The sequence below is a fragment of the Microcebus murinus genome, chromosome 21 (genome assembly GCF_040939455.1).
Source record: "Microcebus murinus isolate Inina chromosome 21, M.murinus_Inina_mat1.0, whole genome shotgun sequence".
Lineage (NCBI taxonomy): Eukaryota > Metazoa > Chordata > Mammalia > Primates > Cheirogaleidae > Microcebus > Microcebus murinus.
Window position 1 is genome coordinate 10,610,033 of NC_134124.1, and position 26,352 is coordinate 10,636,384.

The window sequence follows — 26,352 nt, forward strand, 5'->3', positions numbered from 1 at the left end:
CTCCCTTTAAGAGATTAAATTTTCAGTAACTCAATTGCCATAAACTATTCCAAGAACACAAGGATTCCGGCACGATCTAAATCACCACGGCCACCTAGCTTGGTGTGAATTACAGCCAGGGCAGCTTCTGCCCCAAGCAGGAATCATTACAAATACAGGCTGCCGCTAGCAAAGCCTCGGGTTCTCCTTTTACCTCCTCTCTATCCTAAATAGAATGGAATAAGTGGCAGAAAAGACTGGATGCTTAAGTATCTCATCTGGAAAAATATCTTAAAGGGGCAGAATATCTATTCTGCTCGAAAAATATCATGGAATTTCAAGTGGGCCTTTGAATTCACATCATGGCCTTTTTGACAGGTTACTTGACCTCGCTAAGCCTTTCTTATTTTAAAAATGAATGAGGGGCAGAGATAATTCTTATATGGCATGAACATCAGGAGGATTAGAAGAAAAAACATATGTATATGTATGTGTGTGTATATGTAGGATCCTTCTCTCTCTCTCTCGAGCATTTGGCATAAGAAATTTGGAGAATCCACCCATCAAACATTGCAAAAGTTAATCTCTCTGAGCTTCAGCTTCATCTGCAAAATGGGGACAATAATAATCCCACTTCATACAGTTGTTTTGAAAATTAAATGAAATCATTGTCCCTGACAAACATCCAAGACAAGTGAGTATCAAAGGTAGCAGAGAATTTTAACTAACTGAATAAAGCAAGAATTTATGAGTCTATGATGATATAAGTAAATAAATAAGGCATACAAAAAAGTTCTTCCTTATAGTTGAAAGCCAACTATTAACCGTAGAAGGAATGACAGAATTAGAATATCACCATTTGGCAACCATAATAATAGTATTTGAGTCATGAAGAGTCATCAATGAATGATTCACATAAGAGACTTACATAGTTTCAAAGTATCTCCTCACAAGATACTTATTAAGCACAATGGATAAAATAGTAACTGTATAGTAGAGAAACCTTAACAGAGAGTAACTTTTAATGGGATTAATTGACAGCATATCACTCCTATGAGGCATTGCAAACTGAAAAAATTCAGGAAAAATGTGTAACCTGAATCTCACCATGAGAAAGAAAGACCAAACTGAGGGGTGTCCTACAAAAGAACTGTTATTTACTCCAAAAAAATGGCAATGTCATGAAGGAGAAAGATTTAGGAACAATTTCAGATGTCCAGAGACGTTATAAGTGAAAATCCAACACATGACCTTGGATTCCCTTTGGCTAGAATGGACATGGTAGGGACAATCGGCAAAATCTGAGTGAGGTTTAGAGAGTGGATAACTGTATTGTGTCAGTGTTAATATCAGGATGGATATAATTGCATTGAGGTTTTGAGAGGCACGATTGTTAGGCAGCCTTTTTAGAAATATGTGTAACTATTTAAGGACAAAGGGCATCAGGTCTACAGTTTACTCTTAAAAGAAAAAAATTAGAGGCCGGGCGCGGTGGCTCACGCCTGTAATCCTAGCTCTCTGGGAGGCCGAGGTGGGCGGATTGCTCAAGGTCAGGAGTTCAAAACCAGCCTGAGCAAGAGCGAGACCCCGTCTCTACTATAAATAGAAAGAAACTAATTGGCCAACTGATATATATATAAAAAATTAGCCGGGCATGGTGGCGCATGCCTGTAGTCCCAGCTACTCGGGAGGCTGAGGCAGAAGGATCGCTCGAGCCCAGGAGTTTGAGGTTGCTGTGAGCTAGGCTGACGCCACGGCACTCACACTAGCCTGGGCAACAAAGCGAGACTCTGTCTCAAAAAAAAAAAAAAAAAAATTAGAGATAGGTGATAGATGAAGCAGATGTAGTAAACTGCCAATATTTGGGGTATCCAGGTTAAGGATGTCCAGGAATTCTTCACTATTTAAGCAACGTTTTTGTAACTCTGATATTATGTACTTTTTTTGTAAGTCTGCTATTATGTTTAAAAAGTATCCAGTACATACTAGATAATTGATAGCTATTATTATGTTAATTAATGATAATAATAAATGATAATAATATTCTAAGGAGTTTAGAGGCCACAAGGAAAATGAGTACAAAAACAATATACGGATTTGCTATTATGGAAGGCAGTCTTTGGTCTTGCAGTAAAAATGTTAACTGCCACCAGCCTTCTATCATTCACCTTGGTTTGCTTCCTCTTGATGGCTCTGGTCCCAGGGCTGGGGTCCAAGGTGGAATGTGTGGTCTTATAGGCAATGTTGGCTTTTTGAAGCACATCTGTGTAAGGTGGAAGCCCATGTCATTGACACTGATATTGTCTCTTAGGCTCATATGCGTGGAAGGGACAGCAGTACACCAGATACTGGGTCTACCTTCCAGCCCCAGAGAACACTATAGGCTACAGGTTTAGTCTTGGCCCATTTCTGTCAACTTTCTGACACAGATATAAGAAAGTGCTCTTAAAATACATGTGCACTCATGTTTCTACCAGTACAGTTCACAACTGCAAAGATGTGGAAACAACCCAGGTGCCCATCAATACTTGAGTGGATTAATAAAATGTGGTATATGTATACCATGGAGTTCTACTCAGTCATAAAAAAAAGAAAAATGGTGAACTACCTATTGTATTATCCTGGATGGAGCTAGAGCCCATTCTTCTAAGTGAAGTATCATAAGAATGGAAAAATGGGCACCTACATGTGCTCACCATTAAATTGGTACTAATTAATCAACACTTATGTGCACATATGGGAAGTAACATTCATAGGGTGTTGGGCAGGTGGGTGGGGAGAAGGGCATGGATAAATTCACACCTAATGGATGTGGTGCACGCTGCCTGGGGTATGGGCATGCTTATAGCTCTGACTTGGGTGGTACAAAGGAAATTTATGTAACCAAAGCATTTGTAACTCTGTAATACTCTCTAAAATAATTTCTTAAAAGTACAAAATGACATATGAATACATCAATCACATATATGTGCTAGAGGTGCCTATGGCTTTGTGATTAAGAGAATAGTGTCTACAGTCAGACTGCTTCCAAATTCCATATATACCGCTTACCTAATAGGTTAAATAACCTGCCCCAAATAGCCTATCTGGCCTCCACTTTCCTAATCCATAAAATGGGGATAATAACTGTAATATAGAATCCAATTCATAGGGATGGTATTCAGTAAATGAGACAGCACAAATGGCAGAGGTTTTATGCTCACGCATCCCAAAGTATCTTCACATGTAAAATAATGCTATTATGATGTCATCCTGAAATTATCTAGAACCACAACAATTCTATTAGACTATGCTATAACTTCTCCTCTCGTTCTCCTTCACCTGTCCTGGCCAGCCTCTCTCTTCTGATAACACAAATGACAAATTGCTCTTGGTGTTGATTTTCTCCTGGTGCCAGTTCCTGCTGGGCCTCAGGGGAAGGAAACTGGCTCCTCTCCCACCTCAAGGTTCCAATTTGCTGGCTGAACCCTGGGGCGATTTCTGTGATTCCGTAGGAATTCATCCTGCAGGAGAAGCTCACCTGGAAAACACGTGGCAGAAGAAGGAATGTCAGTGCTAGGCCCCAGAGTGTGGAGTACGTCTTCTTCGCTTTGACCTTCTTGCCAGGCATACTTGAGTCTGCGCAAATTCTGGTCCCCAGACAGAGGCGGGAGAGAAAGCTGCCTTGCTGTTGGGGCTGTAAGACTACACCCAGGCTCTCAGAACAGCACTTCCCCCACCAATCTGTCCACAGCGGCGTAGCCAAACTCGAGGAATGAAGGCTTAACAGGAATGTGTCATAAGAAAAATATTCCATTTGAGTCCTCTCTCCTGAGTTCCACGCCCATATTTCTGCCTGCCTGTTGGACCTCTCCAATTAGATGACCCACAGGCATGTCCTTACCAAAACATCATGTCCAAAACAACACTGCAGTCCTTCTTCCTGACTTGAGTAGTGTGCCACAATCTAAGTTAAAAACCTGGAAATCCTCCTCCCCCACGCCTTCCCCTGCTGTGAGAAGGTCCCATCCATTGCAGATCCCAAATGGCTCAGATCTGCAGCTTCCTCTCCGTGCCCTCTCATAGTGACATTCAGGGCTTTGTGATCTCTCACCTGGACCATGTCACCAGCCTCCTAATCAGTCTCCCTCCCACCAACCCTGCCCGCTCTCGCTCTCGTTCATGCTCCACATTCAAAGCGAAGCAGGAAATGTGATTCCTCTCCCACCATGACAAAGCATGCTGTTGGCTCCCCCAGGGACTCAGGGATGGAGCGTGGGCTTTTGAGTCACCTGCAAGGCCCAGCCCACCTCTCCAGCTCCATCCTGCCCTGAACTCCCTCCCTCCAGCATACCGAGCTGCTCGTGTCCTGAACTGCTCCTTAGGCATTTGTTAGTGGGCCTTTGACTAAGGTCTTCCCTCTGCCTGGACTCCTTTCTCTTCCTTTTAAAACCTGGAATATTTCTACTAACCCTTCACACTCAGCTCAAAAGAGACTCTCTCTGGAAAGGCAGTCTCCCTATGCCCTCTTCTTTCCTCCCAGAGCAGGTTCGCAGTGCCTTCGTTATTAGAACATACTAGTCCGTCTTGTGGTTGTGTGGTTATATGTTTACACTGTGTGCTTTCCAAGATCAGGGATTCTGTCCTGTTGACTTCTGTACTCCCAGGAGTGGACATGGTAGTTCCTCAGGAAAGGCTGGTTGGATGGATGTGTATGTAATGCACCCATAGAGCAGCACTGTGCACTAGGGCATTGCCCTTTGCTACAGCTTCATAATCTTGCCTAAGTACTAGAAGTACTATAGAAGTACTTGCCTAAGTACTAGAAGTACTATAGAGGGGTGGAGTTCAAGGCTCCAAATTCACCTTTATCTCAAACTTCTTTCGGTTGAACTTGTATTGTTTCTTTGTCCGCCTTTCTGACCCCCTGCATTCTCAGTGGATCTCTTAGGGGATGTCTCTCTGCCACAAAAAAAAAAATACATATTGTGGATTTGCTAGCTGGAGAAATTTACTTTCCTATGGAATCAGAGAGAGAGCTGATCTTCTTAAAAGGCTTTAGCCATTATCCCTTTGAAAGAGGATCCACTGCATGGAAAACTGTCAACAGTATGAAACGCTGACACCTGAGGTATCCATTTCCAGCATGGTCATATTTTCATGTGATACTTAGAACCAGGGTTATATCAACCCTGGCACTCAACAGCCTTCGTTCTAATTTCTTCTACATTGGGTTTTGTTCCAAGTTTCTGATACTTTCTGCTTTGGAAGATGGCCAAGATCCTGGTGGTAGCCACGGTCATGCTGAGTCTCTGTGCCCTGCTACTGGGGCTTTGACTGCCTCTTGGAATTTGTGCATTCTGGCAGGTGTGGCACATGCAGGGGTCAGACCCCCGCGGTCTGATGAGCTAGGAGCCTCCTGCACGGAATCTCATTTTTTCTCCATCTGCATAGCCATTTGGGCCTCAGGCTTCATGACTCACACAGTGGCTATCCATCTGCCCATTTACTCCAGAAAGGAAAAAGGACTTTTTCGCACACAGTGAGTCATTGGATCACGTTTCAGAGCCACCTGCCTGACTCGTAGACTCTAGCAGAGCTCTGCGAGAATGGAGCTCCTTATTAGATGAAGATGAATATCACCTGCATCATGCCCTGTGCACCCCAGAGCCAACCTGAAATCCCCACCCTGAGCCAGTAATGGGTTAGGCCAGGGTTAGCAGATGCTTGTAGCTGCTGCCCTGCATCCCCTCCCTGCACCCTGCAGACATTCTAATTGATGAAAGAGCTTTCCTCCCCCGAGACCAGCAGAGGCCTTGGCACCGTGGTTAGGACAACACTCCCAGCAGCAATCCTTCACAATTGGCCAGACTTGGCACCGGAGGGTAAAGCGTGTTGATATGCTGAGGTTACGCTGGGAAGATGGGACTGTTTTCAGAGTGAGGACTGTGGTCTCCAGAAGGCTATTTTTATTTTCTTGTAATATCTAATTATTTGATTTGAGAGTATGGGGGGAGTAGGAAGGCAATATGCACAGAGGGTACAAAATTCAAAACATATACAAGAATATAGAGTGAAAAATTCTCTTTCCTTTCTCAGTTTCATAGTCCTCCCATGGAGCTAACCAACATTATCAGGCTTTTTTGTGTGTATATATGTTCCATATATTATATTGACAGATACATAAAAACATACACTATACACACACACACATACACACACACACATGCTATATTAGTTTTCTAGGGCTGCTGCTCAAAGTGCCACAAACTGCGTGGCTTAATGAAAATTTATGATCTCACAGGTCTGGAGGCTGGAAGTCTGGGATGAAGATGTTGGCAGGGTTGGTTCCTTCTGAAGACTCTGAGTGAGGATCTGTTCCATGCCCTTCTCCTCGCTTCTGGCGGTTTGCCGTGGCATTCCTCGGTTCATAGAATCATCACCTTGATCTCTGCCCTCATTTTCACAAGGCGTCCTCCCTGTGTGCATGTCTGTGTTCAAATTTCCCCTTTTTATTAAAGACATCATTCGGACTGGATTAGGGTCCAACCTAATGGCCTCGTTTTAACTTGATTACATCTGTAAAGGTGCTGGGGGTTAAAACTTCAACATTTGGATTTAGGGCGACATAATTCAACCCATATACCACAGGCATTTAATATATGCCAATTTTTACACAAATTCTACTCCACTCTTCTGCTGCTTTTTTTTTTTTTCATTTTAATATTCTTGGAGATTTTTCTATGTCAGTGTATAGAGACCTGCCTGCCTCATTCTTGTCAATGACTACATAGAACTACAGCTGTGTCCCATGAGAATATTTATTTAAACAGACTCCTAGTGATGGACATTTAAGCTCCTCTCTCTTTTGTTATTACAACAGATCTTAAAAGTGGCATCGCTTGTTCATAGGGTAAGTGCATTTTGATTTTGAGATCCACATAAACTGCTCCTAAATTACTCAGATGAAGGGCAGAAGAGATGTATTTATCAGACTAGCTAATTGTCACCATGGATTTATATCAGGTTAAAATACGGGACTAGGAAGAAGCCACAGAAGGAGGGAGGGGGATCTTTTTAAAATTAGCACTTTTGAGCCCCCAAATTTGAAATAACACTCTGAACCTGTGCCACCCAAAGGTGTTTCTCTGAGTCTGCTCCAAGACTAAATCTTCAGTTCTGAACCCATGGTCTGGAGCTGGCGCTAGAGGTTCCGGAACCTTTCTGAGACTTCAGCCCAGGGTTCAGAGCAGCACGGGCTGGTGGAGAGGAGGGAGAGGAGTGGGGGGACTTGGAGGGTGGATGGCAGGGCCCCAATCACAGAAGAAGTGTTTTGACTAAAGACCAGGCCTCATGTGGATACAATTGCCATTCCTATTCTCCTGGGGACTGTCTGTCCAGCTTCTTGAACCAGACCTCCAGTTTGGTTTGGGCCAGCAGTGGCCTCTGGGATTTCTGGTGGAGTCCCCAAACCTGCTGAGGGTGTGAGGGCTTCTGAAGTCAGTCCGTCTGATGGCGGCACAACCCTTTTTATGTTTTTAACATAACTGCCAGCTGGAAACTCGGAAACCCTCCCCTGGTGCTGCTTATTATGGGAGCCTGACTCACGGACGTTAACTCACTTCTGGCCCTTTCTATTGAATCATAGCATTTTAGTACCGTAAGGAAATCCGGAAGTCAGTCCTTGGTAATTGGAGAAGCTGGAAGCACAAAGAAGTGAAGTGACCGACCCAAGCTCAGCAGCAGCAGAGCCTGGATTCTGCGCCCATTCGTCCCTGGGGACAAGCATGTCACTCGTTCACACACACACTGTGAGCACCCGCTGGGCGCCAGGCACTCTGCTCAATCCCAGGGTTGCAGTTGGGACTGAGACAGACCCTCACCTGCTCTCTTCACACGGCTGCCCTGCACAGAAGACAGCCAGGAAAGGAGTAATGGCCATTTGTCAAATGTGCACAAATAAAGAAATTAAATCAGGCCGGGCGCGGTGGCTCACGCCTGTAATCCTAGCACTCTGGGAGGCCGAGGCGGGAGGATCGCTCAAGGTCAGGAGTTCAAAACCAGTCTGAGCAAGGGCAAGACCCCGTCTCTACTAAAAATAGAAAGAAATTAATTGGACAACTAAAAATATATAGAAAAAATTAGCTGGGCATGGTGTGGTGCATGCCTGTGGTCCCAGCTACTTGGGAGGCTGAGGCAGGAGGATTGCTTGAGCCCAGGAGTTTGAGGTTGCTGTGAGCTGAGGTGAAGAAGACTTGCATGGTGCTATGAGGGTGTTTGGGGGGCACTGGGGAGGTGGTTGTTAGAGATTACTCCAAGGAGAGCTAACATTTAGGCTGTGACCCAAAGAAGTCTCCACCCATGAAGGATGTCACTGCTGAGGTGGCCTTTTCCCGTGGTCATCCTGCCGGGACCAGCAAAGTAGAGTAAAAGCCGTTCCTCTCACCGATCACTCTCCGCTTACACCACGAATGAGAAAACCCCCTCTGGAGACAGGTAGCTGGCTGCCTCCCGCCGCAGAAGCCCAAGATGGGGACTTTCCTGGCTGAAGAATAGTTTAGGAGATGCTTCCAAATAGACTAAAGGATTGTTGGCTGCAGGATTTCACTCTCCTGCTTCCCATCTGGGGTGGGGTGAGGGGGCACTTAGAATAACTTGCCTCTACCTCACTGCTTAAAATGAAAGCAGGCGGGGCGTGGTGGCCCATACCCGTAATGCCAGCACTCTGGGAGGCCAAGGCAAGAGGACCGCTTGAACCCAGGAGTTTGAGACCAGCCTGGGGTAACATAGTGAGACCCCCATCTCTACAAAAAAGAAAGAAAAATCAGCCAGGCATGGTGGTGTGCACCTGTTGTCCCACCTACTCAGGAGGCTGAGACAGGAGGATCAATTGAGCCCAGGAGTTCAAGGCTACAATGAGCCATGATCTGGCCACTGCACTCCAGCCTGGGGAACAGAGAAAGACCCTATCTCAAAAAAAAAAAAAAGTCAAACTACTGATAACCGTTCAGACCTACTATTGCTGCTTACCTGGTGAACGAGAATCCTACTGGCCTCTGCCTTAGCCAGGCCACGAGCGGCTATGGAGGGGATTTTTAATTGTTTTTTACTGCGCTCTTGAGCCTGACCTTTCTTAGACCGTGTTTTGTGCCTGTGATCATTACTTAACTGATGTAGTCCTGGTGAATCTCAATGTAGCTCAAAGCCACTGAAGCTGTTAGTACAGGCCCCAGAGCCAGGATGTCTGGAGCTGAGCCCAAGCATTGTCACGGACCAAATCTGTGATCCAGCGAGTGTCACTCAGGCCTTGCTTGCCAGATCTTGTAAGTGCAAAAATGTGGGAAAGGAACTTAGTGAAGAATAATCTGACCTTCTGATGGTCATGAACTGTGGTCCATGAGCACTGGAGAGAGAACCTCTGTCTTCTTTCCACTTTAGCATTGTAGGAGGTCGATACGATGGTCTCCGTTTTACAGGTGAGAACACTGAGGCACAGAGGACTTTTGCTCAAGGTCACGAGGCCTGTAACTGATGGGGCTGGGATGTGAACCCACGTCTTTAAGCTACGGGGCCTTGCTCCCAAACACTCAGCTAAGGCCACACGGCCCAAGAGAACGTAGAGCTTATAACACAGCACAGAACCTTCTTCCTTTTCCACCCCTCCCCTTTTGTCCAAGGTAACTTACTTCAGCAAGACAAGATGATGTGGCTGCGCAGAAATGGGAGCTCCTGCCTGCAGGGAGGACTGTCCGTACGCCCTGCTCTTGGTATGCCGCTTAGACACTTTCGGTTGCTGGTGATAGAAACCCAACTCAGAATGGCTTAAATAAAAAAGGATTGTATTGGTCCACATAAGTGCTAAGGCTAGGAGATGCAGCTGCACTCAGACGTGGCTGTATCCAGGTGCTCAATGACGTCCCCAGAGATCCGCCTCTTGCCACCTCTTCTCATCTCAGCCTTGATTGCCGTTTCTTTTCAGGCAGCCTGTCGCCTGGTTGCGCTAACATTGCCACCAGCAGCTCCAGGCCTACACAGCATCAGCCAAGCTACCTCAGAGAGCCTTCCAGCAAAAGTTCTGGGTCTTCCCGGGGACCAGCTTGAGTCACATGACCATCCCTGATTTAAATGGGATAAGAATATGCTGATTAATCGTCTGCCTCCTCGTAGAGCTCAGGGCCAAGGTTAGCACATATACTGAGAATGGTAGGCAGGTGGGTTCTCCAAAGAAATATTGAGGTGAAAAGTGCTAGAGAAAGGGAAAATGGATGTTCAGTCGCCAAAGCAATAACTGTCTGTCATATCCCTGCCTTCAAAGATCAGCTCATGGTAGTCCTCTGGTTTGGAACCCCGTCCCCTGTCCGCCTTCCTCCCTTTCTTCCTTCCAGTGCCGAAGATCCCATGAAGGCTTCCGGATCACTGCAGTCCGTTGCAAGTTAGTTCTTCCTTTCAGCTCCAAAGAATTACTGTGCTGTCCCGCTATTCTGATAGCTAACTGAGATCAACTGTTAATTTCTTGTCCATTATAAAAATAATACATGTTTACTTTAGGGGAAAACAGAGAAGTGAAAAGAAGAAACACAAATATTACCTGTGGTCCCACCATGTAATGACAACCACTAGTGATAGTTTCTTCTATGCATAATTTTTTTCTAATTTTTAAATTGAAATATAACATATGCTTCATATAACATATATGAGTAGATATAGTAATAAGTATATACACAAATCAACTCAATGACTTGTCACAAACTGAAGTCGTCCATGCCACCAGTACCCAGAATTAAGAAATAGAACATTGTCAGGGTTCTAGAAGCCCCTCCTTCCTACTCCTTCCAATCACTGCCCCTCCCCAAGGGTAACCAACATCCTGATTTCTGACATCACAGATTAATTCTGCCTGCTTTTGAACTTTATAGAAATCACACATACTTTTTAAAAACACAGCTGTGATCATTGTGCATGTGCTGTTTGTTTTATTTTAAATTGTAGCTTAAGTGTTTTCTGTTTTGTTGAGCCCTTTGCAAGCATACTTTTAATAGCTGCATGATCCTATATCAAGAAGGTGCTGTAGTTTACTTAACCATTCTCCTCTTGCTGCAAATTAATATTTTGCGGACAAGTCTTTTCCTGCTGACTAATCAAGTCTGTAATATGTACGGCAGGATAGAACTCTCAGGCATGAGCGGAAGCTGCAGTCCACAGGTGGAATTTCTTCTTTAACTACTTCGGTACCAGCGTGGACTATAGTCGACAGCCACAGATGAACATGCACAGCGACTGTAGCCCACAGCCGTGATACGACTTTACTAATTTTTCATTTATCAAAATAAAATTGTGAACGTTTAAAAATAACATAATGAAAACATATGTACATGTTACCTACTCTGATTTACATTACAAGTAAAGCTGCCTGTAAAGTGAAACAAGCTTTCAGTGTCTTAAAGCTTTCTGCATCACACAAGGGCAAAACGGATTTGTCGTCAATGCACAGCACAAACTATTGTGCGGACTGTGAGTGCCGGCTGTGGGCCAGGTTTCGCAGCCGGTGAGTGCCTTACCGAAGTGGTTAAAGAAACTTTAGTTCTGCTCTTCAGGCCTTTGAAATTATTGAATCAGGCCCACCAAGACCATCTAGGATAATTGCCCTTACTTAAAAGCCCACTGTATAGACACATCTACAAAATACCTTCACAGCAACACCTAGAGTAGTGTAGAATTGAAGAACTGGGGACTTATAGCCTAGCCAAACTGACTCCTAAAACTGACCATCACAATTGTTCCAATAAGTTGTTTGGAACGTTCCATTCCCCACTGCTCTGCAATTGCCACCGTTAATGTTAACCATGTAAATTTTCTTATTGTGTGGATCTGTTTCTGGGATCTCCATTGGCCTTTTCCTCCATCCTCTGCCTACTAGTACCATACTATCTTAATAATTTTGTATTTTATAATAACTCTAAACATGTGGGAGAGTAAGTCCTTCCATGCAATGTAATTATTTTCAAATATATTGTATAAACTCTTTTGAAGAATAATATACATATTCTCAGGTATTACACACTGAATTTTGACACATAAGAGAAACATAATTTTGACACATGTTAACTTGCCTATCCGGCTCATTTTCATGTGATCTTTGGATTAAAAATCTATTATCATTGTGCATATATGAGACATTTTTTTCTCTGGTCTTTTTAAAAAATTGAGGCCTGGTCATATTTGCATATGTAAAATTATACAAGCAAGTGGATACTTGCTATGTATATGCTATGGTATATATGCCACATATTTACCTCAATTAAATGATAGTTAAATTGTAGACAGGATTACATCCTACTGGTCAGTGTATGTTTTCTTAACAGGGTATCTTGTGATGATATTCAGTAAAGTTATTAAAACTAATGAATGTTTAATAGCAGTAAAGTTATTGTGGTCTCAGTTTATAATGGGGATGCTTTGCTTTTTGCCTTTTATATTTACGATAAGGATGTAAGCAGTAAGATATTCATTCATCCTAATTTGCTGAATTCTTATTTTTATAACAATTCTTAAATCTTTAATTTAAAAAAATCAATATTTAAATTATTTTCAGTTAGCGCCCTTTTAAGTTTCTTTTAAGTTTAATAGAAGAGTAATTGGAGATTATAAACTGGTGAAGAAAAACTGTTACCACCTGCAGGCACTTATCTGTGCACATCAGGATCATTTTCGATAAATTGGATCCTGAAGTTGATATGGAACAGAAATCATCAGTCCTAATTTATAATTTAAGATTTTTATGGTCATGAAGAATAAACGTAAATTTGAACTTAATCTATACAAGTAAAATGCTACTTAAATAATTTTAATTTTGTGTTATGCATATCATGTAAGAATTTGAAAAAACGATCTGCTGCTAAACAGCATTATATAACAAATGCATTAAATGAATAAAACTAGTATTACACGGATAAGATCCAGGATTATTTTACTACTGTTTGAAAACAACATCAATAATACCCAATCATTGTGAAAAAATTAGGAAATTGTAAGGAACTTAGAAGTTCTAGAGATTCTACTACTCAGAGACCAACACTATTAACACGCTAACATTGTGGCATAGCTCCTTCCGGACGGTTTAGATTAAGATTTTAGCCAATGGCGATTAAATTGGAGTTCCCTTGTCACTGATTGGTTGAAAGGTGGGCAGGTCCAAGCCAGTTTGGGCCAATGAGAGGTGAGTACAGGGTCTTCCGGGAAGAAGCCCCGCCACCCCACCAAGCCCGTGGCGGCGCCATCTTGCCGTCCGAGGGAGAACGGGCAGTGGAGCAGCTGAGGTTTGCGGAGTGGCAGGCTTCCAGAACCTGGGCTTGGCTTCTCACCTCGTGCTTCTCTCGTTATGTGAGTTACTGCTTTCCTCTCTTTTTATCATTGCTTGAGCTGGTTTGAGTTGAGTTTCTAGCATTTGCAGCCCAGGTTCTGAGATTCTTCCCGTGATTAAGCACCTTCTCAGGTGCCTTAGGGCGTCTGCGTCTCTCTCTTGCGGGCGAGGCCGTTGGCCTGCTTGGTTATGGCTCTTGGCAGCCACGCATACCGCCTGCCCATCTCCTGTGCTGGATTATAGGCTCCCTGGGGGCAAGCCCACCTCCTACCTCATTTTGGGATCCCTAGGGCCAACACGGCAGGATGCAGCTGCTGGAAAACTGCTGTAGAGAAAGGGAACCATTATGGGGGCGCGTGCGTGCGTGCGTGCGTGCGTGTGTGTGTGTGTGTTTCCCCTTCTAGCACTGAAACCTTCAGGAGCGGGGTTTCCATTTTTGTGTATCTGCTTTCTGCGCCACGTGTTTTACACATCCATAAATTCATTACTTCCTTGCAGCAATCCCAAGAGCCAGCCACAGTGATATTTCCGTGTCTCATAGATGAAGAGCCTAAAACCTAGGTGACACATTTTTACAGTCACACGACTAGTAAGTGTGTCAGGGAATGTGTATGAATAAAGCTTGAAAAACCCCTTTAAAAGTTTTATCTATTTGTAAGTAGATATATAGGTAACATTTTCTTCAATTCTGGTTTTATAGGGGATTTCGGTTTTCATAAAGTAAGTAATGAATTAAATCTTTTTGGCTTAAAACAGCACAAAAATACACACACCCCCCTCCCAGCCTTACTGAGGTATAATTGACAAAATTGCGTGTATTTAAGTGGTACATGTGATGCTTTGATATAAATAAATACTGTGAAATGATTACCACAATTTAGTTAATATATCCATCACCTCACAGTTACTTTTGTGTGTGTGTGGTGAGAACATTTTTGATCCACTTTCTTAGCAAATTTCAAGTATACAATATAGTATTGCTAACTATAGTCACCATGCTGTGCATTATTAGATCCTCAGAACTTGTTCATCTTATAACCGTAAGTTTGTGTCCTTTGACCAACATCTCCCCTTTTCCCCTACCTCCCAGTCTCAGGCAACCACCATTCTATGTTCTGTTTGTATGTGTTCTATTAGTGAAATCTTTTTTAGGTTTCATATGTAAGTATGATCATATGGCATTTGTCTTTCTGTGTCTGGTTTATTTAGCATAATGTCCTCCAAGTTCATCCATGTTGTTGCAAATAACAGGATTTCCATCTTTTTTATGGCTGAATAATATCCCATTGTGTATCTATAACACATTTGCATTATTCACAGACACTTAGATCGTTTCCATGTCTTGGCTATTGTGAATAATGCTGCAATAAACATAAAAATGCAGATGTCTTTTTGAGATACTTATTTTGTTCCCTTTGGGCATATACCCAGAAGTGGGATTGCTGGATAATACAGTAGATCTAAATTATAATTTTTCAAGGAAATTCTATAGTGTTTCCCATAATGGCTGTACTCATCAAACGTTAATTTTAAAAATACTCCTAATATGCTAATCACTTATTCTAAGCTCAGGCTAGGTGAGTAACACAAAAGTAGGCCTTGGCTTTGAAGTACACACAATCTGCGGTGTCACAAGCTTGGTTTAAATCTGTTGACCATAAGAGCCTCTGCTAACATCCTAGAATTTTGGATTTGGAGTGTAAGCAGTAAAGATATACTCCTTTTCTTTAAAGATAGAGTGCTAATGGCCGGGTACGGTGGCTCATGCCTGTAATCCTAGCTCTCTGGGAAGCCTATGTGGGTGGATTGCTCGAGGTCAGGAGTTCGAAACCAACCTGAGCAAGACCAAGACCCCCGTCTCTATTATAAATAGAAAGAAATTAATTGGACAACTAAAAATACATAGAAAAAATTAGCTGGGCATGGTGGCGCGTGCCTGTGGTGCCAGCTACTTGGGAGGCTGAGGCAGGAGGATCGCTTGAGCCCGGGAGTTTGAGGTTGCTGTGAGCTAGGCTGAAGCCACGGCACTCACTCTAGCCTGGGCAACAAAGTGAGACTCTATCTCAAAAAAAAAAAAAAAAGATAGAGTGCTAAAAATTATTCTCAATGGATTTTAGTGTTCTGGTTAGTTGGCCCTTTGTTGACCTTCATTGTAATTGAGATTTTTTAGCCCAGATGATTAAACATCATTGATGATACTAATTACTGTCTTTGGGACACATTTCCACCCACCTACCATAATTATCAGGGGAAGCAAAGAATCCTTTTAGGAGCATATTTATTCCATTGCCTGATTCCCATGTTAACACATAACAAAATCTGTTAAAAAACACCTTACTCTGCCAGAAACTTCGGGATATTCTGGATAAATTTGTATTCAGGGTACAAAACAATGCTGAGACGTTTCCCCTGTGGTACTAAAGGCCAAAAGATGAGTCTGGCTAGAGCAAGGGGTGCTTGTAAAAAATGTTTTCTTAGCTCTGTCCTGAAAGCTATATATTTTTTGATATACTGTATATATTATTTTGACGAATTCTTGGGACACATCAACAAAGGAAGAAGTTTCACCAGATCTAACCTTTCATTTGAGTCCCTGGCAATTTTATATATGAGAGGTGGTGTCATATTAGCTTTCTGGTTCCTGTTTGTGAATTGGGAGTTTAATCAGGTAATCAGGTGTATCACTACTATGCTCTGACACACTGTATTTAAAAATTGAGATATAATTAACTCTTTTAAAAGGATACAATTCAGTAGTTTTTAGTGTATTCACAAAGCTGTGCAACCATCACCATTATCTAATTCTAGAACATTTTTATTATCGAAAAAATAACCCTTGTACCCATTACCAGTCCCTCCCCCGCTCCCCTCTTCTCTTACCCTTTGGCAACCACTGATTTTTCTTTCCTGTGGATTTGCCCTTTATGGCCATCCCATATAAATGGAATCATATAACATGCGGTCTCATGTGACTGGTCTCTTTCGCTTAGTGTTTTCAAGAATCATTGATGATTCTTTTTTATGGCTGAATAATATTCCATTGTACAGATATGCCCCGTTTTATTTATCCATTTAGTGATTGATGCACATTTGGGTTGTTTCTACCTTTTGGCTATTGTGAATACAGTAGTCCCCCTTTATCCATGGGGGATACATTCCAAGATCCTCAGCGGATACCTGAAACAGCCTGATAGTGCCAAACCCTACTGTAACCTATTTGTAAGTTAATCATTAAAAATTCTTAATTATAGCTTGAGCTCCCCCCCAGCATATTATGGGGGTACAAATGTTTAAGTTACGTGTGTTGCCTCTCCCTCCCCTCCCCCCTGGAGTCAGAGCTTCGAGCGTGTCCATCCCCCAGATGGTGTACATTGCACTCATTATATATGTATATACCCATCCCCTCCTACCCCCTCCCATCTGCCGGACACCTGATAAATGTTATTCCTATATGTCCACTTAGGTGTTGATCAGTTAATACCAATTTGCTGGTGAGTACATGTGGTGCTTATTTTTCCATTCCTGGGATACTTCACTTAGTAGAATGGGTTCCAGCTCTATCTAGGAAAATACAAGAGGTGCTATATGACCATTATTTATTATAGCTGAATAGTACTCCATGGTACACATATACCACATTTTATTAATCCACTCGTGTATTAATGGGCACTTGGGTTGTTTCCACATCTTTGCAATTGCGAATTGTGCTGCTATAAACATTCAAGTGCAGTTGTCTTTTTTATAGAGTGTCTTTCTTTTGGGTAGATTCCCACTAATGGGATTGTTGGATCAAATGGTAGGATCTACTTGTATCACTTTAAAGTATCTCCATATTGCTTTCCACAGAGGTTGCACGAGTTTGTAGTCCCACCAGCAGTGTAGAAGTGTTCCTATCTCTCCACATTCATGACAACAGTTATTGTTTTGGTAGTTTTGGATAAAGGCTGAAGGCCATTTTCATTGGAGATAAGTGATATTTCATTGTAGTTTTGATTTTCATTTCCCTGATGCTTAGAGGTGTTGAGCATTTCTTCCTATGTTTCTTGGCCATTTTCTGTCGTCATTTGAAAAGTTTCTGTTCATGTCCTTTGCTCACTTTTTGATAGGGTTGTTTGATTGTTTCTTGCTGATTTTCCTGAGTTCTAAATAGATTCTAGTTATCAGCCCTTTATCGGATGTGTAGCTTGCAAAAATTTTCTCCCATTCTGTGGGTTGTCTGTTTGCTTTCTTGACAGTTTCTTTGGCTGTGTAGAAACTTTTTAATTTGATCAGGTCCCATTTATTTATTTATGTTGCTGCTGTGATTGCCTTTGGGGACTTCTTCATAAATTTTTTGCCTAGGCCAATGTTTAGAAGAGTATTTCAAATGTTTTCCTCTAGAATTCTAATAGTTTCACACCTTAGGTTTAAGTCTGTTACCTAGCGTGAGTTGATTTTTGTGAGAGGTGAAAGGGGTGAATCCTGTTTTAGTCTTCTACATGTGGCTGTCCAGTTTTCCCAGTACCATATGTTGACTAAGGATTCTTTTCCCCAGTGTATGTTTTTGTCTGCTTTGTCAAAGATTAGATGGCTATATGAGGATGGTTTTATATCTGGGTTCTCTGTTCTGTTCCACTGGTCAGTGTCCCTGTTCTTGTACCAGTAAAAAGCTCTTTTAATTACTATAGCCTTGTAGTATAGCTTGAAGTCTGGTAAATTGATACCTCCCATTTTGTTTTTATTACCTAGGATTGCTTTTGCTATACGAGGTCTTCTCTGGTTCCATACGAAGTGTAAAATTATTTTTTCTATATCTGTGAAAAATGATGATGGTATTTTTATAGGGATTGCATTGACTGTGTAGATCACTTTGGGTAGTATAGACATTTTAACAATGTTGATTCTGCCAACCCTCGAGCATGGTATGGTTTTCCACCTGTTTATGTCCTCTGCTATTTCCTTCCTCTAGCTTGAACTTTTTTGCCAGTTCTCAGGTGGATTTTATCAAAAGTTCCAACTATAGCTGAAAACATTATTTAGATAATTTTTAAAAATTATTTTGAATCCCTTGCATGCCTCAGACTGTTAAACAAGATATTCAAAGGCATTACCATTACTATTGGTTATCAGATTGACTGTCACAGGAGGGTAACATTCAGATTGCTTAGCTACGAAGTGAATAAATGGGTTGGTAGCATATACAGCTTCGATACTCTGGACAAAGGGATGATTCAGGTCCTGGATGGGAAGAGCAGGATTTTATCATGCTAATCAGAATAGTGTGCAACTTAAAACTTATGAATTGTTTATTTTTGGCATTTTCCATTTACTATTTTCAGACTATGGTTGACCTGATCGTGGGTAACCAAAACCATGAAAAGTGAAATCACAGATAAGGGGGCACCACTGTAATGCTGTTACGATCATTCATGTACAAGTTTTTGTGTGGTCGTAGCTTTTTAGTTCTCTTGGGTGTGTACCTAAGAGTCAAGTCATATGGTAACTCTGTGTTTAACCTTCTGAGGAACTGTCAAGTTGTTTTCCACAGCGGCTGTACCATTTTACATTCCTAAGCATGAATAGGGGTTCCAATTTCTCAATATCCTTGCCAACACTTGTTATTATCTGTCTTTTTAATTATAACCATTCGAGTGAATGCTGACATGTTATATTTTGCTGGAGGAAAAAAGTATAATCATATTTTCACATTTTCAACACTAGAGGCCTACTTAATATAAAAATCATTTTCTCTGAATCTTTGTTTTATCTTTGACCTACTGAAGGCTGTAATTAGAATAATTCTAATTATTTACTTTAACTTAGTTTAATAGATTAATCATTGAAAATTCTTAATTATGGCTTGAGATTTTTTGCCAGGTCTCAGGTGGATTTTATCAAAAGTTCCAACCATATCTGGAAAATATTCATTATTTAGATAAATGTTTAAAATTATTTTAAATCCCTTGCATGCCTCAAACTGTTAAGTACCATTATTTAAATAACTTCTAAACACAAGATTTTCAAAGTCATTACTAAACACATGTAGTAGCAAAACTTGCTTCTTTGCTTTGTAAGTTACCCTGGTCAGTGCCTTTGACGATATTTCCAAATTGTTTATTGACATTATGTATTAAACTCTTTCTTCAGAGTAGGCTCTGTGAGCCAGAAAAATGATACTTTTCTTGTTACTATTATTTAATATTTGGGAATTACCAGTTATCTTTCTGTTATTTGTAGTGTAATTCCATTGTGGTCTGAGAGCAGGCCTTGTATGATATTTATTCTTTTAAATTTGTTAAGGTATATATTTTGTGGCACAGAGTGCAGTCTGTCTTTGGTTCCACATGAAAACAAGAATATGTTGCCTTGGCACCTTTGTAAAAAGTTAATTATTCAGATGTATATACAAACACATACATACATAGACATAGATATACATAGTAGGTTTATATCTGGACTTTCTGTTGTTTCATTGATCTATTTGTCTTTATGCCATTACCATGCTGTTGTGATTACTGTAGTTTTATAATAATTTTTGGAATGAGATAGTGTTAGCCCTCTAATTTTGTTATTTTATTTCATAGATTTTTTGGTTATTCTAGGTCCTTTTCATTTCCATGAGAATTTTAAAATATACATGTCAATTTCTACAGAAACCTGCTGGGATATTTATTGTGATCAAATCTATGTATTAATAACTGACAGCTTAATGATACAGGTTGACCATCCCAAATTCAAAATCCTAAATGCTCCAAAATTGAAAACTTTTTAAGCACTGACATGATATTCAAATGAAGTGTTCCGTGATTCATTTTGGATTTCAGATATTCAGATGAGGGATGCTCAGCCAGTAAGTATAAGTCAAATATTCCAAAATCTGAAACACTTCTGCTCCCAGGCATTTTGGATAAAGGATACTCAACCTGTATTAAATCTTTGAACAAGATATATATGTATCTCCATTTTTAAAGACTTCTTTAACTTTTCTGAGCAATATTTTATAGTTTTTTGTGTAGAGGTTTTTCACATTTTTTCAGATCTATTTCATATTTTTGAGACTATTGTAAATGGTGTTTTAACAAATATCAATTTCTAATTGTTCATTGCTAGTACATAGAAATAATTTTCATGTATTGATCTGGTATCCTGGGAATGAGAAAACTTACTCTGTAAAGGACCAGATAATAAATATTTTAGGCTTTGCAAGCCAGATGGTCTCTGTTGCAACTACTCAGCTCTGTCATTCCAGTATGAAAGCAGCATAGAGGATACATTAACAAATGAGTGTCTGTGTTTCAAAATGTTTTATTTACAGAAACAGACAGTGGGCTGGGTTTGGTCATAAATCATAGTTTGTATTCTGCAAACTTGCTAAGTTCACTTGCTAGTTTTAGTAGCTTTAAAAATAATAATAATATATTGAAGTGAAATTCACATAACCTAAAACGAATCATTTTAAAGTGAAAAATTCACTGGCATTTAGTATATTCACTGGGTTGGATAACCAGCACCTCTGTCTGGTTCCAAAACATTTTTATCGTTCCAAAGTAAAACCTCTTATCTATTAAGCATTTTCTCCCATTCCAATCTCTTCTTTCTGTGTCCTTTTAATATATTATTGAATTCTCTTTATTAAAATTTTGGTTAGAATTTTTGCATATATGTTCATGGGGGATATTCGTTTGTAGTTTTCTCCTCTTGTACTTTCTTTGCCCATTTTTGTTATCAGGGTTATGCTGGCCTAATAGAATTAACTGAGAAGTATTCCCACCTCTTCAGTTTTTTGGGGGAAGACTTTCTGCGGAGTTAGTATTATTTCCTAAATGTTTGGTAGCATTCAGCAGTCAAACCATATTGGCCTGCAGTTTTCTTTACAGAAAAGTTTTTAACTACAAATTACATTTAATTTAATAGACATAGGGCTGTTTTGGTTATCTTCTTTTTTAAAATATCTTTTTTGAACTATAATTCACATAGCACAAAATTTACTCATTTAAAATGTACAATTCAAAGGCTTTTCATAGACTAACAGAGTTGTGCAACCATCAATACAATATAATTTTAGAACATTTTCATTAGTCTAAAAAGAAGCCCTGTACCTATTAGCTATCACTGCTAATCCCTGTTCCCTCTGCCCTTGACCCTAGAAACCATAAATCTATCTACTTGTCTTTCTAGATTTGCCTTTTCTAGACATTGAATATAAATGGATTATACATTATGTGACTTAGCATAATGTGTTGAAGTTTAACCATGATGTATCTTGTGTCAGTACTTCACTCCTTTTCATTGCCAAATAGTATTCCATTATATGGATATACCATATTTTATTTACCTATTTATCATTTGATGGACATTTAGATTGTTTCCACTTTTTGGCTATTATGAATAATAGTACTATGAACATTTATGGATGTGTTTTGTGTGGACATATATATTGTCAGTTTTCTTGGGTATATACAAAAATTTATAATTTTGATTTTTAACTCAAATTGTCCTTTTTGTCAATAATGCCAATTAGTGGAATTTAGTTCATATTCATATGCATCAGTTACAGCAACAGCTTGGGGAAACTTCATGTAGGGTAAAAGATTAACAGGCTAGTTCCCTTTTATTGTTTGTTATTCTTATTGACTAGGAAAAATTCTGTATAAAAGACATAGTATAAATCCATAACTTTCCCACTTGTTTTGTCTTACTTGCCTTGGCACTACTGTTCTCATGCTAGAAGATACTGGCTTGGGAATGAGAGATCCTTTCTGAAAGAAGGTTCAGTGCCTCTGGGTGACCCCTGCCAAGTTCTGATAATTGGGAATGTATGAGATAGTGAAAGTTCAGGCTGATAACATAGCAGACTCCCCCAGCCTCATGCATGACTTTTCTTAATTAAGATTGTATGTAATTCTTGGGTTCACACTCTTCTTCATCATTCATCTTAGTCTTTCTGCACATTTTTGGGGATAACATTACAGAAATTCCCCTGTTCTTGTAGATTTTCATGAGGATTTAAAAAACAGCTAACGTGTATTGAATATATGCTATAGTAGAATCTGAGCTAAGCAGCTTAAATATATTGTTTCTCATTTAATGCTCTCATTCCTTTAAGATGTTGCTAATAGTTTTGCTTTTCTGATGTGGAAACAGGCTTAAAGTAGTTACAGAATTTTCCCAAGATCACAGATTCAGTGTATGACAGAAGCAAGACTTGAATCCAGATTTGTCTTACCCCCAAATTATAAGACTACTAAGGTCTTAACAGTTATGAACACTATTTATGCCACACATTGTTTTTTTGCATCTACAATGAGTAGTTGTGTGTGTGCTAAGAGTTTTTTTCCTTGTAAAGTTGGCAGTTTCTTTGTATATGTTTGCCCTTTCTGGGCATGGGTAGAACATATAACTAATTAAATATTACTGGGGAATGTATTGCTATTAAATGAGTAAGACTTGGTGCTTCTAAACTCCACCTCATCCTTTAACACCTAACACAACAAAGACATCCTCTTACAGGCTTTTCAGCAAACAGTTGCACCTATTTTAATGCATTCAAAGCAATCTGTACCTGGTTTTGATAAATATATATATATTTTAAATGTATTTATTGATTTAATTTACATACCATCAAATTCATCCGTTTTTAGAGTTTAATGATCTTTATTAAGTTTACAGAATCGTGCAACTATCACTATAACTCAGTTTCAGAACATTTCCATCACCCCTGAAAGTTCTCTTACATGCCCATTTGTACTTAAGCCCTGATGCCATTCCTAATCTAGGCAGCCATTGATCTGCTTTCATTCTCTATAGATTTGCCTTTTCTGGACATCTCATATAAACGAGATTACATAAAATATGTATTTGTGTCTGGATTCTTTGACTTAGCATGTTTTGGAGTTTCATCCATATTATATAGCATGTATCAGTACTGTCAGTATTTCACTTCTTTTTATGATGATATAGTATACCATTGTATGCCACATTTTATGTATCTTCCATCAGTTGATGGACTTTTTGGCTATTAGGAATAATGTTGCTGTTAACAATTTGCATGCAAGTCATCCTGTGGACAAATGTTTTCAACTGTTCTGAGTTAGATACATAGGAGTAGAATTGCTGAATCATTTGCCTTTTATCTTTAATTCCTTGAGGGCAGGAAACCCTTCTTGGAGTTTTAGTATTTATTGCCTTAGTGGTCTTTGAATTGGCTCATCTAGCATACCTGTGACACAGTGGGTAGTGAAACTGATTAGGAAGTATTTGTGATATATTTTCAGGTTTTATGAGCCTTTGCTTGGTTTCTTTGTGCACTTGACCGTCTTTCCTCCTACTTTGAAAGAGTTTTTTGTTTTCATCTCGATTCCTTGCAATCCTAGCAAACAATCCTGGTGGTTTTGGATGGCTTAGATTCTTATTTCCAGCATAACCCCTTGTATATACTCAGTACTTTTATAAGACAACATCACAGTAATAATAGAAAACTTACATCTTATTTACATTGTATGCACATTACTCTATTGACTATTTTTGGTGAGGGTATATAAGATGAATAGAGTATAAATTTTCTTACTCAAGTTGGCTTGGTAGAATGAATAAAGTTTTTTAGGTGGTCTGATGTAGTCTACATAAACTCTTTTGTTCTGAGATTCACATGTCTGTAACCAAGCAAAGTAAAAATATTTCCCTACCCAAGTATTGTGTCATTTTAACTAGGAGACTGAAAACTTGATGTAAGAAAGGGAGATGGGTTTCTTTCACCAGACAGAAAATACTGCTATGAAGTTACTAATGCTGTTAAGGGACACTTACTGCCAGTTAAGAGAGATTAACTGAAGGTCTTAAAAAAAATTCACCTAGTGGTAATTGGTAATGCCTCTGTATTTTCAACCTCTTTTCTATACCCAAAGTCTGGCTCTTTACCTGCCAGACTAGGAACCAATTTTGACTTTCATCATAGTTTAAAATTTTTTTTATTGTTAAAATTTCAGTAGACTTGGGTGTAGGATACGAGTGCTTTTTTTATTACATGGATGAATTACGTAGTGAAGTCAGGGCTTTTAAAAGTGTACCTGTCACCCAAATAGTATACATTATACCCAGTAGGTCATTTGTCATCTTTCTCAGTTTGTAGTTTATATGTTCCATTATCACTTGAAGAAATTTTTGTTGATTTTCCTGTGGGCATTGATGAGATAGGCTCCTTGTTGTATATTTGACAAACCAAAGGGTATTCTGTAATCTGTGGGCAGCTATTGTTTTGTTTTGTTTTTTTTTATTATCGGCCTTCCCAGGGTACAGGGCATGTTTTTAAGAGAAGGAATTATAGTAGTCCCCCCTTAGCTGCAGTTTCACTCTCTTTGTTTCAGTTACCTGCAGGACAGTACAATAAGATATTTTTACAGAAAGACTATATTCTCATAACTTTCATTATAGTATATTATAATTTTTCTATTTTATTTTTAGTTGTTAGTCTCTTACTGTGCTCAACTTATAAATTAAACTTTATCCTAGATATGTGTGGACAGGAAAAAAAATCAGGGTTCAGTATTATCTGTGGTTTCAGGTATCCACTGGGGGTCTTGGAACATATTCCCTGTGGATGAGGGGGCACTACTGTACAACTGTTAATCAAAAATGATATGGTAGCAAAAGGATTAAATAAGGTCATGTCAAAAGGCAGGACACATAATGCTTAATATGGGTTCATTTGCTTTAGTTAGGAGCTTCATATTAATAATTTCTCAGTAGTGGTTAAGAGCATGCACTGTCGAGCCAGATGCCCAGTGTTTTGTTTATTTTAAAGTCCTATTTAGCCACTTCCAAGCTTTGTGACCATAGGCAAGTTACCCAGCTCTTTAAGCCATAGTTTCCTTCTATAAATGCAATTAGGATAACAGTACTCCTTTATAGCAGTAATTTAGGGTTGCTAAGATTAAATGAGATACTCTGTGGAAACAAGTTTTGCACATAGTGAGCGCTCAGTAAAACATTAGTTTAATTTAAAGCAGAAAAACAAAACCAGTTCCCTGAGAGGCTTATAGGCCCAAGACATGCTCTTATTGATGCCTCATAGATAAATGGCCTCATTACAGAGGCTTTCCATTCGAGCTTCAATAAAATGGGTGTTAGCAGCTATGAATGAGTTGCTTAAATTAAGTCTATTTTCCTTTCTTATAAAATGGAGTTAATATCTTCCTGATCTGTTTTCATTTCGTTCCTTCATTGGGTGAAGATTAACTGGTATAATGTATGTGAAGGTGTTATACAAAAACATAAGGTTAGTACTTGAAGTGAATGGTACAGCAATAATAGGTATATACTGATGCCATATCTGGTATTAACTGAGGGTAGTAATGGTATTTTTCTTAATCATGTTGTATCTTCAGTATTTATCATGTACTAGGCATGTAGCAAATACTTGGTGCACATATGATAGAGAAGGCAAATTTGGTTTATAAATCATAATGCTTTTTTTCTTGGTGATGGCAGGTCCTTGTGGAAAAAATTTGTCAGGTCATCCCATTCATGGATATGACATGAACACAATATGTTTTGGAAATATTGAATAGATTGTATACAGTAGCTGGCTTAACCACTCTCCTGACCCCTGCCTTTATCTTCGGAATAGTGCAGTATTGCTCTGACATTTATTAAATGTTTATTCCCTTTTATTGGAGAAAAAAGGGAATTTTTAAATAAGCTAAGAATTTTGACTAGATAACATTTGTTTACATAAAGTGCCATATTTCATGATAAAGACTGTTACATTTGGAGCAGGCTCAGGAGTAAGTTTTTCTGTGTCCCTTAGCACCCTTTGCAGTAATCAGTACATAACCATTTGAGGCATGGATGGGATAATCTTTGGGTCTTTGGCATCAGGGTTAAGCTTATTTTGAAATTATGCCATATTAGCATGCAAACATTGCCACATTGACATTTAGATGTCTACTTGATCATCTTAGGGTTCCTGAAGTGGTAACTCGATTTTCAGTAGAAGGAGGAAAAAAAGTAGGAGAATTGGAACTGCACAAGTTCTACAAAAGCATGTTAGAGTCATA

At 39.7% G+C, this 26,352-nt stretch overlaps 1 protein-coding gene across 1 annotated transcript in view; it reads left to right on the forward strand.

The window, feature by feature from the left end:
- The window catches only part of ARHGAP26 (Rho GTPase activating protein 26), a 427,310-nt gene extending 413,671 nt beyond the window's left edge, over positions 1-13,639 (forward strand). The window contains exon 23 of the mRNA XM_075996167.1: positions 6,263-13,639. Within this exon, the coding sequence (XP_075852282.1) occupies positions 6,263-6,288 (26 nt within the window). The 3' untranslated portion in view covers positions 6,289-13,639. The remainder of the gene's footprint in view (positions 1-6,262) is intronic.
- The last annotated feature ends 12,713 nt before the right edge of the window (positions 13,640-26,352 follow it).